Source organism: Mus pahari, chromosome 23 (assembly GCF_900095145.1).
Source record: "Mus pahari chromosome 23, PAHARI_EIJ_v1.1, whole genome shotgun sequence".
Classification (NCBI taxonomy): Eukaryota; Metazoa; Chordata; class Mammalia; order Rodentia; family Muridae; genus Mus; species Mus pahari.
In genome coordinates, this window is record NC_034612.1 from 13,955,752 (window position 1) to 13,973,108 (window position 17,357).

General features: G+C 50.9%; 1 protein-coding gene across 1 annotated transcript in view; it reads right to left on the bottom strand.

Moving 5' to 3' along the window:
- Positions 1-16,171, bottom strand: part of Vps37b (VPS37B subunit of ESCRT-I) — a 28,594-nt gene extending 12,423 nt beyond the window's left edge. Inside the window, exon 1 of the mRNA XM_021186810.1 lies at positions 16,019-16,171. Within this exon, the coding sequence (XP_021042469.1) occupies positions 16,019-16,129 (111 nt within the window). The 5' untranslated portion in view covers positions 16,130-16,171. The remainder of the gene's footprint in view (positions 1-16,018) is intronic.
- Between the last annotated feature and the right edge of the window lie 1,186 nt (positions 16,172-17,357).

Consider the following 17,357-nt stretch of genomic DNA (forward strand, 5'->3'; position numbering starts at 1 on the left):
GTAGTCCCCAGTGTGGAGGAGTGTGGCCATGACTAGAAGTGAAAGAGGGGCCAGGGCGCACCATGCCAGACTCCTAGCTCCTGCAGCTGCCACAGGGCACAGGCACAGTGCTGGCATCTTCTTCAGTCTTCGAGGTCCACCCTCGTTCCTGCTCTATTCCTCGAAGCCAACCGACTGAACGGTATCTATGACCTCTCTCTTCCTTTTCTGGTCCTGTGACTCAACAATGTGAACTAAAGATGGAAGAAGGTGAAGTGGGGTGTGCCTCCTCACAGGGACACACACACACACACACACACACACACACACACACACACACACAATTTCACTCCTCTGCCACCCCCTGTCCTTGCTGTACAGCTCCTCCGAGGGCAGTCTTTAACTGGCAAACGTCGTTTTGTCAGCATCACAGTCTGACGCTTGTTACTACCCAGCGGTTGGTGTGTCATCCTGGTCTGTCACAGCACTGTGCACACAGCACTAAATAAAGGGAGTAGGGTAAGATCATGACGATGGATGCCAGACACACACGAGGTGGCTTGGGGAACCCTCTGCAGCTATATTCAACCCTCCCCACAGACAAAGCACAATTCGCACAAGAAAGCGGAGTTATCAGACAGGCCTGAGGCCACTGTAATTTACCCATTCATTAAAAAGGAAGCTTTATGGGGTCCCAGCCCTAGATAAAGAACTAGGCAGATGTGGACTGTTAGGTGAGAGAGAAGCTTCCTGCCACGGGTGGGTACCCTTACTGGTTGTCTAACACAAGGTAGTCAGCCTTGAAACCTACACACACAAAAAAGACATGTGCATATACATATATATATATATATATATATATACACACACATACATATATATGTATATAAGTCTATATGTATATGTGCATATATATCACACACACATACACACATATATATGTATATATATATATATATATATATATATATAGTATGCAACAATTAGCAATGAACAAGAGCTATCAATCTGAGGAGGGGGGAGGGAGCTTGGGAAGAATTGGAGACGGTATGGGGAGGAGCTGGAGAGAGGAAAGGGGTGGGGAAAATGTGTAATCCTATTTCAATTAAAAGTGTTATCTTTAAAAACCACAAGCGATTGCTCATCCTGGTCAGTCACAGCCATGCTCTAACGCAGTAACCGGCCACTCATTCATTAGTTCATTCCTTCATTCACTCAGCAAATACACAGGAAGCACACCCAAGAGCCCCCGACAATGACCTGAAAGCATCCCAGACCTCCAGCGTCTCACGGTCAAGGTCATCTCCGTGTATAAGGCTCTGCAGGTTGGCCGCTGCCCTAGTCCAGGCAGGGCCATGTGTTCTGTCACTAGCGGTGTGGCCTGCATGCACACACAGCGCAGTGCCTTGGAAAGGGGAGGGGAAATGGAGCTGATCCAATCATAAAGGGCCAGGGAGCTCCAGGAGCGACTGAACATGTCACTGTGGCCGGTCCCCATCTTCCCACCCCGGTCTGTGCCAGCATCTGTGCTCTCTGCCCTGCTGTCACAAGGCTGAGGTTTGCCCAGAGTGTGTTTTCTCCATGGCTCTGCTGAGGAACAGATGGAGACAACCACCTTCCACTTCCAACCACCACCTAGAACTCACTCCCACTATTTGTCTGTCTGTCTGCCTGTCTGTCTGTTATTTCTGCACACAACATAGCCACATGTAACCCTATCATGGGTTCTTGCCCACATTTTATTATTATTTTTGTTTGTTTGTTTTTTTCGAGACAGGGTTTCTTTGTGTAGCCTTGGCTGTCCTGGAACTCACTCTGTAGACCAGGGTGGCCTCGAACTCAGAAATCCACCTGCTTCTGCCTCCCAAGTGCTGGGATTAAAGGCATGCGCCACCACGCCCGGCTCTTGCCCACATTTTAAAACACCCTTTTTCTTCATGTAAAGGGCCGTGCCCTTGCTGAAGGCCATCTACGGAGTCACCCCAATACCTTGAAGTACTTAAAAGCCAAAGTGTGCTATCATTCGCTCTGTATCCTGACTGCAGTGCCAGGGTCACGCTCCGCATTCGACACTATTTCCTCGGCATCTTCCATGTCTCCCAGTGCTAGCTGAATTGCTAGAGCTTTCTGCCTTATTTGATCACAGGCAACACAATTCACACGGGAACACCATGATACTGGCTTCGCTCCCTTTCACCTTTTAAAAAGACAACTTTTTGAACCAGGCATGGTGGCGTCTTATACCTATGATCCCAGTACTCTGAGGCCGAGACAGGAGGATGGCTGTAAGTCTGAGATCAGCCTGGACTACTACAATGAGGCTCCTTTTGTCTCAAAAGACCAGAAAAACAAACAAACAAACAAACAAAACTTCTGGAAGAGGGCGTTATCGTCTGCAGAGTATGACACTTTCAAACTGCTCAATTAGTGAGGCCATCGTCCACTGACCACATCTTCATTTAACCTTTGCCACCTCAGATAAACTTACAGCTCCCTGAAACGCAATGATGAGACGACAGACCTTAAGCTTTTGTTCCACTCTGCCACTCACAGCCAAGGGTTGACATTGCACTGGGAACCTGACTGCTGACGGCTTGCAGACCACACTGTGGTTCACAGGGCACACGTTCAGCCAGTTAACAGCAACTGTTTACCCATTCATCTGATTGCAAGTCTCCGCAGTCACAGGCTGTCCGCTCTAAGTTTCTCTTTAACGATGTATATTCCCCTATCTGTATGTGTGGGTATGTGCGTGAGTACTGGCGCTGGAGAGAGAGCTACACACGGATGAGCCAATCAAGCTCGGGTCTTCTACAGGAGTTGTATATGCCTTTAACTGCTGAATCACCTCTCCAGCCTTGGTATGTTATCATTTTTATATTACATAGTGTGTGTGTGTGTGTGTATACACACATGCACATGAGTGAAGTCATAGGACAACTTATAGCAGCTGGTTCTCTCTTTCCATCACCAAACTCAGAAGGCTCGGAGGACATCACCTTTACCCTCTGAGCCATCTTGCTGGCCCTGTGGTTATTAGAAAGCTCAACTCCATCTCCCATTCAGAAAGAGTTAACCAATGGCAAAAGTCAGTTCCCAACGGATTCGGTGTGTTCAGGAGGCCTGTGTGGTCCAGGCCAACAGTCATTCCCCTACCCCCATCCCAGGTCTGCTTCGGCAGTCTGAGGCTGCTCCCTTCAATTCAGAGCTCCCTTCCCTTTTCCTGAGAAGAACCTAGCAGTGGCAGAGTCAGACTGCTTAGCAAAGCGACAGAAGGAAGATCGGTTGGTCCAGAAATACAGCGGAGGAGCTGCGGAACATTATGAAACTGGCCCAAAATACAACTGTCCCGGGGGTTGTGTGAAACCATCTCCAAGACTACAGCCCACTCAGGAAGGAACTCGCCAGCTGCTTATCAAAAGCTCCACCCACTTGGCTGAAACAGAGGTTTCCTGGGTAGAGTGGCGCATGCCTTTAGTCCCAGCACTCGGGAGGCAGAGGCAGTCATGGGATCTCAGCGAGTTCAAGGCTGGCCTGGCCTGGTCTACAGAATGAGTTTTGGTATAGTCAGAGCTGTACAGAGAAATCCTGTCTCAAAAAACCAAACACACAAATGGGCCAGCCATGTCCAGTCACACAGTTTTCTTTTTCAAGTAAGGATACTTTGTTGCTGGGATGGAAGAAGTAAGCCACTTACTCAGACCAAGCTGGCCAGGAGGCTAAGAACTGGGACGCCACTCACATGAGGATCAAGAGCTCACAGAAACACAAGCGTAGAGGCCTGAAAGCAAACGGACCTGTCCCAGAGAAGAAATGAAGTCACTTCTGGGACTCACAGCTTGCCAGTGTCCTAGTTCTGGTAGGAGGACTCGCCAGGGCTTGCTTGCCATTTCCTAGAAGACTGATTTCCTAATATTCAGATAAAAATAATCAAGCTCTCGAAACTTGGAATTACTTAGACGTGGTGTGAGGCGCAAGCCACCTGTCTGAGTGGCTCTGATAACTGAGCCCTGCTTTAAGACTAGAGCCACTGGCCTTGTGGGAACTCGGGACCCTGGGTGAGGTGGGAAGGCCCGAGGATGGGAAGGCAGGCTGGACCACCCACCTAAAGTGGTGTGTGTGTGTGTGTGTGTGTGTGTGTGTGTGTGTGTGAGAGAGAGAGAGAGAGAGAGAGAGAGAGAGAGAGAGAGAGGTGTGTGTGATTAGTTTTCCCAGACCACTGAATTCCAACCTTTGCTGCTAAGCCTGGAAATTCTGCACCACACATAATTGTAACCAGTTAGTTAACTGGGCAGATTGGGTAAAACGCCCTCACACCAAACACCTTGGTTGGTTGGTTTTCTTTGGGATAGCTCTCACTATGTAGTCCTGGCTGGCCCCACACTCATAACCCTACCTCCCCCATGCACTGGCTAGCCATTTCAAAGGCAGGAATGTGCCCATTTTTTCCCCCACTTATGACAAAGGTCTTTCCTGTGTGTGGGTGCAGGTGATGCGTGCATGCACACGTGTGTGGAAGCCAGAGGACACAGTTAACTCTTTTCAGGTGTGTCAGCTTTACAGTCTTACATTAAGACAAGGTCCCTCACTGGCTGGCCCGTCTCTTCCTTCCCAGCATTGGGCTTCAAGTGCACACGGCCCACTACCTGGCAATCTTGTGGGAGTCTGGCTTTGTACACTTGGTTTCTAGGGATGGAACTTTTTAAGCACTTTGCCCTGAGCTATCTCCCTAACCGCCAAGGTCTTTTCATTAAAGAAAGGTTCCCCTTTCTTCATTTCAAAAGAAAAAAAAGTATTTTGTGTATGGGTATTTTATCTTCACACGTACCATATATATGCCTAGTGCCCACAGAGTCCACAAAGGGGCACCGGATCCCCTGGAACTGGAGTTAAAGACGGTTGTGAGCTGTCGTGTGGGTGCTGAAAACTGAACCTGGGTCCTCTGTAAAAGAAAGGAGGGCTGTTACCCACAGCCCGGCCCCTCCACTTCATTTTGACGTGGTCACATCCTTCCTCTGAGCCTTCCAAGTCTCGGGCACTGTGAGAGCAGATTCCCCGGGATGCTCTGACTGGTTCTTGGTCCAGCCCGCATCTCACTCACCCTCCAGCCTCTGGGTCTTTCCTAGTGTAACACTTTGGATCAGCCCTTTCGAAAGCACATAGCTAGTTTGGCCTTCACAGAAGCAGCCCTCGTCCTTCCACGCACAGCTCACCAGCTGGAGAGTATTGCATAATTTCTAAGCAAATAAACCCAGAATGAAGAGGTCTGGAAGCAACCACATTTGGCCCTTGATTAGTGGCTAAGGAGCAGCAGAGGCCAAGCTCACCACGAGGAGGGGTGAGGGGCATCACACTGTTTATTTTGAGACAGGGTTTCTCTGTGTAGCCCTGGCTGTCCTGGAACTCACTCTCTAGACCAGGCTGGCCTTGAACTCACGGAGATCTGGCTGAGCCTGCCTCTGCCTCTTAAGCCCTGGAATGTATGTATGTATGCATGTATGTGTGTATGTATGTATGTATGTATGTATGTCACTGCCCTGCTGGTCTTTAACATCTGTGCTCAAATGATCTTCCTGTAACAGCCTCCCAAGTAACTGGGATGACAGGCACACGTTACCATGCCTAGCTTATGAGTCTCTTTTAAAAACTTTCAATGTTTGCGAGTATGTGAGTCTGTGCATGTGTATGTGCGTGCTTGCACAAAGAGAAATGCAAATGGATGAGAACGTCACACAGACACAAGCCATGCCACAATGGATATGCAGGAGCTAGGACACACACGTGACCTGAGAAGACAGCATGGGATTTAGTTCTCTTTTTCTGCCATGTTTGTTCTGGAGATCGAGTTGAGGCTGTCAACTGCCATTAGCCATTGAGCAATCTCTCTGCCCCTCAGTCACCCCTGTTGATGGCAAAGACAGACAGATGTAGACTGACTGGAACACTCAGTTCAGTGGAAAGAGCTCAGCCTTCTGTGGTCATTTAAAACCGAAGACTCTCTCCCCTTGTCCACACCCCGCACAAAATTCAGCTTACTAAAGTTCTAAACCCCAACTTTTACGTTTATTTTCTCTCTTGTGGGAGACAGATCTCCCATGTTGCCCAGAGTGGTCTTAAACTCGTGGGCTCAAGTGACCCTCCTCTCTCAGCCGTGGGACTGCGAGGGAGGCCACCGCATGGACCGGGGAACTGGGTTTTCTTGGTGGTTTCTGTTTGAGGCCAACCACCCGAGCAGCGGAGGTGTCTTGGGCTCTCTTTCCTCTTACCCACAACTTCCAAGAGGCTGGTGTGGGGGCGTCTTCCAGCTTGGTCTCTATGAAGTCCAAACGGAAAGCTGTCTATCCTGGTGGGCCCTGGGTTGTGTGTCTTCTGATGTTTCCCTCTTATCTTTAACACGCATCTTGACATGACCTTTCTAACCCCGCCTCTGACTTGGGTTTTCATGACTTTTATTACCTATTCTCACTTTGGTATAAAGGAGAAAAATCCTATTCTAATTGGAGGATTTTTTTCTTCTACTTTTTGTGGGTAGTTAGAAAAAAAAGAAATCAGTCAAAATGAGAAACTATTGCTCTCTAGATTATTCTACTTAAGTTTCCTAACAAAAGCCTAGCTCACTCCTGTAGGGGACCAGATGCCTAAGCCATCCTGATTCCTGATTCTCCATCACTATGACCAAATACCAGAGTTAATCAGCTTATAAAGAGACGCCTGTTTTAGCTCACAGTTCCGTGTTTCTAGTTCCTAACAGGGCTTACCCATCGCCTCAGGCCTCTGTGGGAAGATCAGAAGGCAAAGGCCAGGAGCATGGAGGGGGGGAGGTAGAGGGCACAAAAAAAGGTACTAGCAGGTCCAGGGTCCACAAGTGCCTTTGGTTCACGCCCTTGATGACTGAAAGATAGGTCCCTCTGCAATAAGTCTGTCACTGCAGTCCCAACACTAACCCACTAGGGGGGGGGGAATCGCTAAATGTCATTTAACAGAATTTATCATGGGGAGGGGATTACCTGAGTACTCAGAATACATACATTAGGACAAAGACACAGAGAAGATGTCAAGTAGCCACTGAAAATCATGCTATGGGGACCGGTGGCATGGCCACCAACCCTGCCCATCTGAACTCTAATCCAGGGACCCACATGGTGAAAAGACACACTGCCCCCTGGGGTGCTTTCTGATCTGTCAGGTTTTCTAAGAGTTTGCAATGCTGGATCAGAAACAACAAATACAGGCTACCCACCTCCTGAAACAGAGTCCATAAAACTCACGAGGCCTTCCACCTTGCCCCAGAACTCATTGCGGATACCCAACGGCTACTGTGTTCCCATTGATCCCCCAGGAGGCTCCAGGGCCCCAGGCATCTACTATGATCTAGAAAATCAGAACACTGCACGCAGGGGCACAGCCTCCAGAACTGCACCTCCCACCCTCCCAACCCCTCAAGTCCCCCTTCCCTCACCCCACCTCCCCACCAGCCAGGGTTGCCCCCACTCCCCCCACCCTGCCAGAAAGAACCTAAGCAGTCCCTCCCCACCCCGTTAACCACCATTTCCCTAACTCTACTTGCTGGGAGCTGCAATTGATGCCCGAGGGAAGTGTCTGGCCTCCTACGGCTGCGTTAGGGCAGGACGGCCTTTTCTGCTCACAGCCTTATTACTGCCAGGTACCACACTGGCTTCTACAGGCTATCTGATTTAATCCTTGGGATAACCACATAGGATGCTATTTTGTTCTTTCTTGTCCAGGCTGGCGGCAATCTCCCTATACAGCCGAGGCTGGTCCTCAAAGCCTGATCCCCCTGCCTCTGGCTCCCAAGTACTAGGACCACACAGGGCCTCTACGCACTGGGGATCCCGTACTGGGGACTACATGAACGCCACCTGAACTGCAGCTGCTTTTCTTTTATTAAATAAAAAGTCTCAGCTATGTGTCCCTGCCTAGCCTTAAGTCACGCGCCTACCTGAGCACCCCACAGCTGGGGTAACCGGCAAACGACACGACGCCTGTCTTAGGATGCTGTTGCTGAGACTCCTGTGATAACAGTGAGCAAACTAGTACTTGGGAAACTTGCCTCAAAGTTTCCTTGCACCCCAAAGCTTATCTCAGTCTCCCCACTTCCTCCCACATATGATAGCCACACCTTGCAGTCCTAGTACTTCAGAGCCTGAGGCAGGAGAGCACCTATTTGAGGCTGGCCTGGGCTACACAGCAAGATTCTATCATCCTCCCACCATCTCCAAAAAGCAAATCCATACATATATACAAATATACATACATATATACATATATGTACATATACATACATATATACATATTCCCAATTTTGGGAGTTTTTAAAACTCACGCTGCCTTTTTCCCTGTCATTTTCTTGCTGAACACACACACAGATTTATTAGCTTTCCACTACATTCCTCTCTACCTTGTTAACTGACAGACACACTGACCAGTTCACTATTACCCCAGCTGGGCAGAGCAAGTCCCAGTGGCTCGGCGGGAACACAGCCTCCGGCCCTGAAGCCCACTACTGTGGCTGCTCGAGGTTTGATCTTATTTTTTAGCCTAACCGATCTTCCCGTTTCCTCATCTTATCCCCCCTCTAACTCATCCCCCACACTCCCCCACACTCCCCCACGCAGAGCAGACTCATCTCCATAAATGTCAAGGGCAGCCAACCGCAACGCTCCCTGACTTAAATCCTGGAGTGGCTCTCCAGAGAATCAGGCCAAGCTCCTTACCCTGGCGGCCGGCAAGGCCATCTGGTGCCGCCCGCCTGCCTCTCTAGCATCAACCGAGCACTGGTCCCTCAAGCATGTTAGTATGTCACTGTGCCTGCGGAGCTCCAGAACCTTGTGGGGAATCTTTGTTTCTGCTGTCCACCCAGGCCCTAGGGCCCACTCCCTTAGCTCCTAATGACCTATACCTCAACCTCTGGATCCCAGCTGAGTCACGCTCCGCCAGAAAACACTCTGTGACCTTCCTCCATGCCCCAAAGGCTTCCTGGGACTCCCCTGACTACAGTGTGTTGAGTTCCAGTACTTAAAACCTGTTTTGTGCATTTAGCTGTCTGTGTATACCAGCATGATCCTTGGGGCTGAGGGTCCAGTTTGGTGGTAGAGAACCTGTCTCGCATTCAGAAGTTGCCGGGTTCTATCCCCAGCCCCACAAAAAAAGAAAAGGAAGACCGAAAAAGAAAACTGTGGCTTTTTACCGGTTTCACATCCCCAGAGAGAACAGCTTCTCCACAAGGGTTGAGTAATGAATAAACCTCGAACTCAGCTATGTGCACACAAAGGGGAACTGGCTGTCGGTCGGCAAATATTAATTAGCCACCACTGCGTCCCTTCACTGTGCCGGGTGCTGAGCTATGGACACGAACAGGACCTTAAGAGGCCACTCGCTAACCCTTGGAGATAACAAAAGCTTTGATTTAAAAGAAGTATGTGGCCAGCCAGATGGCTTAGCATGTCTACATGACAGCACTCTGACTTTAATCGCTGAGGCCTACATGCTGTAGAGAACCATCTCCCACTAGCTGTCCTGACTTCCACACAGGCACACACATAAATAAAAATGCACAATTAAAAAAAAAAAAAAAAAAAAAAAAAATGGAGGCAGGCGGATTTATGAGTTCGAGACCAGCCTGGTCTACAGAGTGAGTTCTAGGACAGCCAGGGCTACACAGAGAAACCCTGTCTCAACATACCCCCCCCCAAAAAAAAAGAAAAAGAAAAAGAAAAAAAGAAATGTCAGGGGTGTGGCACATGCCCTTTAAGGTCAGCACTTGGGAGGCAGGGGCAGGGATGTGAGTTTGAGGCCAGCCTGGTCTCTACAGCAAGCTCGGCTCCAGGGCCAAGTGAGTTTGCTAAGTGATTGTTAGTCATGTAGCCTTGAGACAACAATCCCAAGTACATGACACCTCACACCTCGAATTCCCTTCTTCATGAAGAAATCCCACAAGGAGCTATGCGTCCGCCCCTGTCCTGCTGCTCCGGAGAGTTGTTCCAAGTGACGGCCAGGAAGGAAAGAGCCAAATACAACTCTAGTCTCAGCACGCTCTCGGCGCCAGAGGCTGCCAGGTCAACTGTCACCGAGTCTTTGCAGCTAACCTTGGACTGTGTGCCCTCCCCCTACACACACACAGATCCCCATGGCAACGCACACTCCAAATACTGCAGTCAGTCAGGGCCTCATGAACAACACAGCTGGCCTTCCTTAGGGCAGGGGCACAGCCACTGCAGATCAGGTGCAAATGGTCACTCCTGGTCACTTCAGGCCAGTTCTGACAGAAACAGCACAGTGAGAGGACATCAAAATGGGGGGTCACTCAATTCCCAGAACTTCTTCCGGTTATTTGATGGCACCTCCTTGCTGCTGACCACACAATGCCTACCTTATAGTCGCTTTGATTTCCAAACCCCAGGGAAGGTTGGCTGAGGTCCCTGGTTCTGGAGGAGCCCCAGAGCTGCACACACTCGTTCCTGTCCTGGAGGTGCCCTGCGGGAGCCCCACATTCCAACAGGGTCCTCATTTCACCTACAGGCACCCCTCTTCTGCACTTAATCCGGGTCACTCTTCATCCACTGAAGCCAGGCCACCGCTCACCGTGGCATTGATGGGGACGCCCTGTTCATCAGGCACCATTCCGGTGACAGTGCAGAAAACACACATGTGACAAAATGAAGCCATGGGGCCACAGGGAAGGGAACGGGTTATAAAATGCCTATCAAATGCCACAGACCACACAAAAGAAGAGGCCAAGGGACACAGAACATGTCTGACTGAGGGAGCTTATGCTCAGGTGCCGCAAGGGGCAGCGAGACTGGCCGGGCCCAGACCCTAGTCACTTTCATTTTTTTTTAGAGACTGTCTCTTACAATTGAGCCCAGTCTGGTCTCGAATTTGTGACAATCCAGCTGCTTCAGACAATTCAGCCAGCTTCAATCTATCCAGCGCAGAAAAGCTCTAAGAAAGGGAGGGAGCGCTGGCCTCTGGGGACCACTCCCTCTGGGTTGCATAAAATCCCTAAAAAGGCAGGCACCACCACTCTCCCTAAATGCTGAGAAAACTGAAGGGCACAGACTTAAAGTAACTTAAAAGGAACTCACCCAGTCATGTGATTCTTCTCAGATCTTCCCATAAACCTGTAACATTACTATCTAAAAAAAGGAAAACCCGCCGGGCAGTGGTGGCGCTCGCCTGTAATCCCAGCACTTGGGAGGCAGAGGCAGACGGATTTCTGAGTTCGAGGCCAGCCTGGTCTAGAGAGTGAGTTCCAGGACAGCCAGGGCTACACAGAGAAACCCTGTCTCAGAAAACCAAAAAAAAAAAAAAAAAAAAAAAAAAAAAAAAAAAAAAAAAAAAAAGGAAAACCCAGGTATGACAGTGCACGCCTTTAACCCCAGCACTCAGGAGGCAGAGGCAGGCGGAGCTCTGAGTCTGAAGGCAGCCTGGTTATATAGTCAGTTCCAGGATAGCCAGGGCTACGTTCGGAGTGTGACCCCACTGCCTAAATCTCAAGTTCAAATTCTTGCCTTCCAAAAACCTAAGTCCCACCACCAGCGATTCAGCCTCTCTGTGTGTGTGTGTGTGTGTGTGTGTGTGTGTGTGTGTGTTCCGAAGGAGTCCCAGGTTAGCATTCCATTCCAATGAGCCATTATGATTGGGGCAGTGGCTGCTGTCACACACGAGTCACAGCCCACCAGGCCTCAAGGAAGTAACTACTTCCAGGCCAGAGTTCTTTCTTTCCTTTCCGCAAAACACTCGTCTTCTCAGACTCCCGACAGTTCTGTGTGCTGGCTGGTACCTTCATCCCCACAGGACCGAAGCCGTGGAATTCGAATCCTCTGCGGTCGTGTTAGCCACAGACCAGGCAGCCTTTTCCATAGGAGACACACAGGGAGAAGTGACCCGAGAGGTCCGGTGTACTCGCCTAATCCCCCAAGCACCCGTTCCTTTCATGGGAGTGCCTTGCCAGTCAATGGGGTTCATGTGGACAGATAAGGGCGACTTCCACTGCCGAGTAAAAATAAAGTAAGAAAGCAGGCCAGTGAGGCGGTTTAAGCCAGTGGGTTCTCAACCTTCCTAACGCTGCGACCATTTAACGGAGGTCCCCATGTTGTAGTGACCTCCAACTATGGAGTTATACTCACTGCTAGTTCCTCAGTGTAGTTTTGTTACTGTTGTGAACTATGATGTCAATATCTGTGTTTTCCGACGTTCTTACAAGAAGCCTGTGGACTGTGGACAGGTTGTTCAACCTCCAAAGGGATGGAGACCCACAGGTTGTAACTGTTGGTTCAGGTGGTAAAGGCCCTTTGTTGCACAAGCCTGAGGTCTATCCCTCCGTCCCACAGAGGAAGGAAAGAGCCTCCTCCTCAGAGTCGTTCTCTGGTCCCCACTTCTGCATCAACACCCGTGTGTACCCAAAACAAATTCAGCCAGGCATGGCGGCGCAGGCAGGCCTTTAATCCTAGCACTTGGGAGGCAGGTGGATCTCCCTAGGTCGGCTTGGTCTACAAAATGAGTTCCAGGGCAGCCAGAGCTATGCAGGGAGACCCTGTCTCAGCCCCCATGTCGGTTTCCCATCCTGTCCCAGTCCCGTTCCCCACCTCCCCACTCACACACACAATTCTTTCCCCCCAAAAAAGAAAAGAGAAAGCATGCAGGGCCTAGAGAGGGAGAGAGGGCACACCATCAGGTCAATGCCCGGGAGCCGTGCTAAAACTCACACTCTGCAATTAAAATAGTGAAGACAGTGCCCACAGCAGTTAAGTCTAACAGTCACCAAGCCACACTTGACAGCAGCCACAAAACATCCCCTGGGGCTGCGAGAAGCCTCACCCTACAATTTAAAACACGTCCGTCTACCAGCTGAGAGAGAGAGAGAGAGAGAGAGAGAGAGAGAGAAAGAGAGAAAGAGAGAGCGCACCAGCATTCATCTCAGCTGTGCTATATGAAAGGCCCATTCCACTCCCCAATGCTCCCTTGAACCACTGAGTCACACGACCCCTGACTGGCTAACAGCAGGTCAACATTTACTTTAAAATTAAAACAAAAGCAAAACAACAACAACAAAAAAACCCGAAACTTTATTCATCTGTTAGGGTAACATCAACTAGTCTCTTTTCTTTCTTAAACATGTCTTTATGAATATGAGTGGTCTATCTGCATGTACAGAAGAGAGCATGGGCCCGGTGTAGATGATTGCTAGCCACCATGTGGGCGCTGGGAATTCGACTCAGGTCCCCTGGCAAAGCAGCCAGGGCTCTTAACCACTGAGCCGTCTCTCCGGCTCATCAGTTATACACACGGGGTACACACAACGCAACATGCATAGCAGAGAGTCTGCGGGTCCGAGGAAAACCTCAGACATTCCCCCTCAGGCGTGCCTTGCCGCCTCGGGTCCAGCCCACCTTGTTTTCTGGGACAGGGTCTCTGCAGGTCCCCCACTTGGATGACCAGTGTGTCTAAGGGAGCCTCCTGTCTCCCTGTCCTGGGGGAAGGCGGGGGGGGGGGGTGTAAGACAAATGGAGGACAGCTGTGCGGCACCATTCCTGGCTTTTTATGTGGGCTCTAGGGGTTGAACTCAGGCCTTCCTGCTTCTCCAGCGGGCACCTTGCCAACAGAGCTACCGCCCAGCCCCCGCAATTACTCTTTACTGAACACTAACCATGAACTGTGCTCCGGTGTTTAAAAATCACCATCTCACCTGACCCTTGTCAACTCTATGAAGCATCATCATCCCGCCCTTCCCAAGAGCTGTTCAGAGAGGTGCTGTCATCTGCCAGACAGTCCACACAGCACCAGAAACAGCCAGGCCCACTCCACCGCAGTCTACCATCCCAAAGCCCAAAAGCTCCCTAACCCTTTCACAGAATACTCCATTTGGTCAGGAGTGGTTGGTTCACAGACTCTCCACTTTCTCTCTTGAAACCATCCCAAAATAAACAAACGCGTGACACAACGGCCAGGGGAGGGAAACTTTCACAACCAAAAAAAATAAAATAATAAAATAAAATAAAAACCCACTGTCGGGAGTTCCACCCATCCCTTTGGAAAACACCGCCCCTAACGAGGACACCGGGTGTGCAAACCAGGTGTTTTGGTTTTCCAGTTGCTTTCCCGTTTTAAAAGCTCGACACTCTCTACTGCTGAGTAACTTCACTCTGTGGTCTCCTCAGGTTCGGTCAGTCCTCCACCCTTTCATCCCAGCACTTAGCCAGCAGAACCAGGTGGATCTGTGAGCTTGAAGCCAGCCCGGTCTACAGAGTGAGTTCCAGGGCAGCCAGGGCTACACGGAGTCTCAAAAAACAAAACCAAACAACAAACCCATCTCTAGGTTTCTAGGGGGAGGATGGGGAGACTGGAGTCACAGACTATTTGACTCACTCCCCAGCCATCCCGCCGCTCAGTACGAGTTTATGTCGTTAGATGTTCCACTTACGGAGTTCCACGAGCTCTTCTCACTGAAACAGAGGAGTCACATACAGCAAAGTGGCAGCTTGCAGGCAGGGGTCACAGGCTGAGAGGCATACCCATCGTTTTACTATTAAGCTGGAAAGACACCCTGCCCTGCACACGGCCAACAAAACGTCTCTTGGAAACGGCACTGAGGCCAAGCAAGGACTGTCCTTTCTCGTGCAGGCACGGAATTCTCATTCAGTCAAGAAAAGATGGAATTTGGGGGGGGGGGGTGTCTCTTATTATTCTCTGAAAATACAGTACCACATGGAGCCCACAAACTGGGGAAATTGCATCTCAGGGCAAGGTTCTATGTGCCAAGCTGCCAAGCCCGTGAATACAAGGGGTGTATTAATGGAAACCCTGATACCATCTTACTACAGTGGCCTCTCTGTAGCGGCAGACAATGATCTGTTGAGGGTTTTCCAGGGATTCTGAATGTACAACCTTCTTACAAGCCCCCTTGGAAGGGGGCTGGCTGGGTGCTGAACAATTCCTCTTCGGAAAGCAAGCCAAAAAAAGCCCCCCATTGCAGCTTCTAGCAGGAGGCAAAACAACTAAGCATTTCGGACTTAGGGAAGCTCAGACTTCCAAGACAAAGGAGGTAGTGGGCCACAGAGAGCTGGCTCAGACAGCTCCAGGCTCCTAACAGCAGCGTCAGGACCACTGGGGAAGAGAAGGAAAAAGGGGAAGTCCGGAGGGCAGATCGGCAAGGGTGAAGTCAGTCACTCCTCCTAGCAAACCACAGGCGAGGTGTGGAGGAAGATAACCAGAAACATGGGCGGCCGCATGCCTTCCAGAGGCTGGGCCGGCGTTGGGCTCTAGAGAAGGGGGGGGGGGTCAGCAGTCAGCTCCCAGCTCCCTTTTGCTCTGTTGCCAGAAGCAATTTCAGGAGCCCCAAAGAGGTGGGCAGACAGCTGTGGGGCAGAGGCAGACAGGCTAGAGAATTCCCTCGATCCTTTCTTTACAAGAAGGCCGGGATGCTTTGTGGAACGGGATCCTCGCTCAGACCGTTCACAGAACCACCGAAAGAAGGAACTCTGGCGCCAACTCTCCCAAAGCCACTTTCACGGGCAAGGGCCTTTTGGGAGAGCGGGCAGCCGCTGGGCCCCTTCCCACCTTACCCTGGCTGTCTGTGGCCTCTGAACTTCGAGGACCCCCTTCTCTGAATCCCATCCTAGACTCTGCTCCCCACGAGCCCATCTTAGAACGGTCCGTCAAGACGAGCTGGTCCCCAGATCCGATCCGCTCTTACTGGCTTCAGTGCCCGCCCCCCCCCCCGCGACTTTCCAACCTTTCCTTTCAAAACCTTCCCAAACCCATGCCTGGTCTACCTGCTTTGGTCCCCTAGAGTCCTTGGGAGACTCAGCGGCAGTCACTTCCACCCCTACCAAGCCAATCTCGGCGCCTTCACTCCCTCTCCCGGCCCCAAAGAACCCATGTCTCGGTTCTAGGTTCCGATCCCCGACTCAAACCGGCCTGGGGGCCTCGGTGCCCCCGATTCTCGCGTCAGGGCCCCACTCTGGCTGCCAGCGCGCCGTCCCAGCACCCCCTACCCCCCCGGTTCCGAGGAGCTCACCTCCTCCATCCCCCGCACCATGTCGCCGAGCTGCGCATCGTCCTCCAGCAGCTCGTGCAGCTGCATGAGCGACAGCCCCGCGAAGCGCGCCTCGCTCACGGCGCCCGCCATCCCGCCACTCGGCCGCCGCCGCCGCCGCCGCCGCTCCGGCCGCCAAGCTCGGCCGACCGGAAGCGCCGCCCTCAGGCCCCACCCCTCGCGGGGGGGCACGTGACGCCAGCGCTGGGTGTGACGTCATCGGCGCGCGAAAGCGCCGCCCAGAGCGCGTTGCGCCTCCGACTGGGTTCGAGGCTTCTGAGGAGTGGCTGGAAGGGACTTCGAGAGCCTTGTGACGCCATCACGCGGTCATGATGTCACTGCGGCGGAGGTATGTTGTGAGGTCATAAGAGCCTTTAATTTTTTCCCCTCAAGGTTAAAAAAAAAAAAAAAAAAAAAAGACAAATCTATCAAGGAGCAGACAGGGTGGCCATGGTGGCTCTTGCCTTCAATCCCTACGTTTGTGAGTTCCAGGCAAGTCAGGTCCACATTGAGAGACCCTGCCTCAAAAAAACGTAATACCAAAGACAAAGAAAAAGCAAACAATGAAAAAAAAAAAATTCCTGAAGCCTCTGAGTCGAAACAGAATCTCAAGAGTCTTGAAGAAGGTGACTCTGGAAACAAATCCAGAGTCCATCAGCACCCTCAGAATTTAGTATAGAATCAATCCAGGCCAGAAGATGGTGTCCGAGCCCCTGGAGCTGAAGTTGGAGGTCAGTGAACCCCTGACATAGGTACTGGAAACGGAAGTAGTTTCTTTGCAAGAGCAACAAGTGCTCTTAACTGCTGACCCATCTCTCCAGTCTCACTCTAGCCCAGGCTGACGGAGAACTCAGTCTTAAACTCACAGTGATCCTTCTAGGGCACCCTCTAAAAACTGGGGTCACGGACATGAACCATCATGCCTGGCTAAGTGTACAGTTCTGAATAAGACAAGGGGCCCCCCCCAAACAGACAAAATGATTATCCCAGCAACTCAAAGAACAGATACCCAAACCAACAAAACCAAAATAACATAACATAACAGGCAAGAACTTAGGAGACTTGTAAGAGGTGACCTGTGAGGAAGTAGCCACAGCAGAGATCTGAGGAAGGTACAAAGCCACCACCATTCCTGTAGGAAGCCCACGCAGCAAGTCCACTATGTGTGAAGGCCCTGGGGCAGGAAGAGCTTGGGACACTTTATGAGTGAGAAAGTATGACTGGAGCTCTATAAACACGGACACATGTGGGTGGCCCCTTTGGCCAGGGCGAAAGTGTCCACACATCCGGGTGGACCACACTGGGCCACTGAAGGCATCAA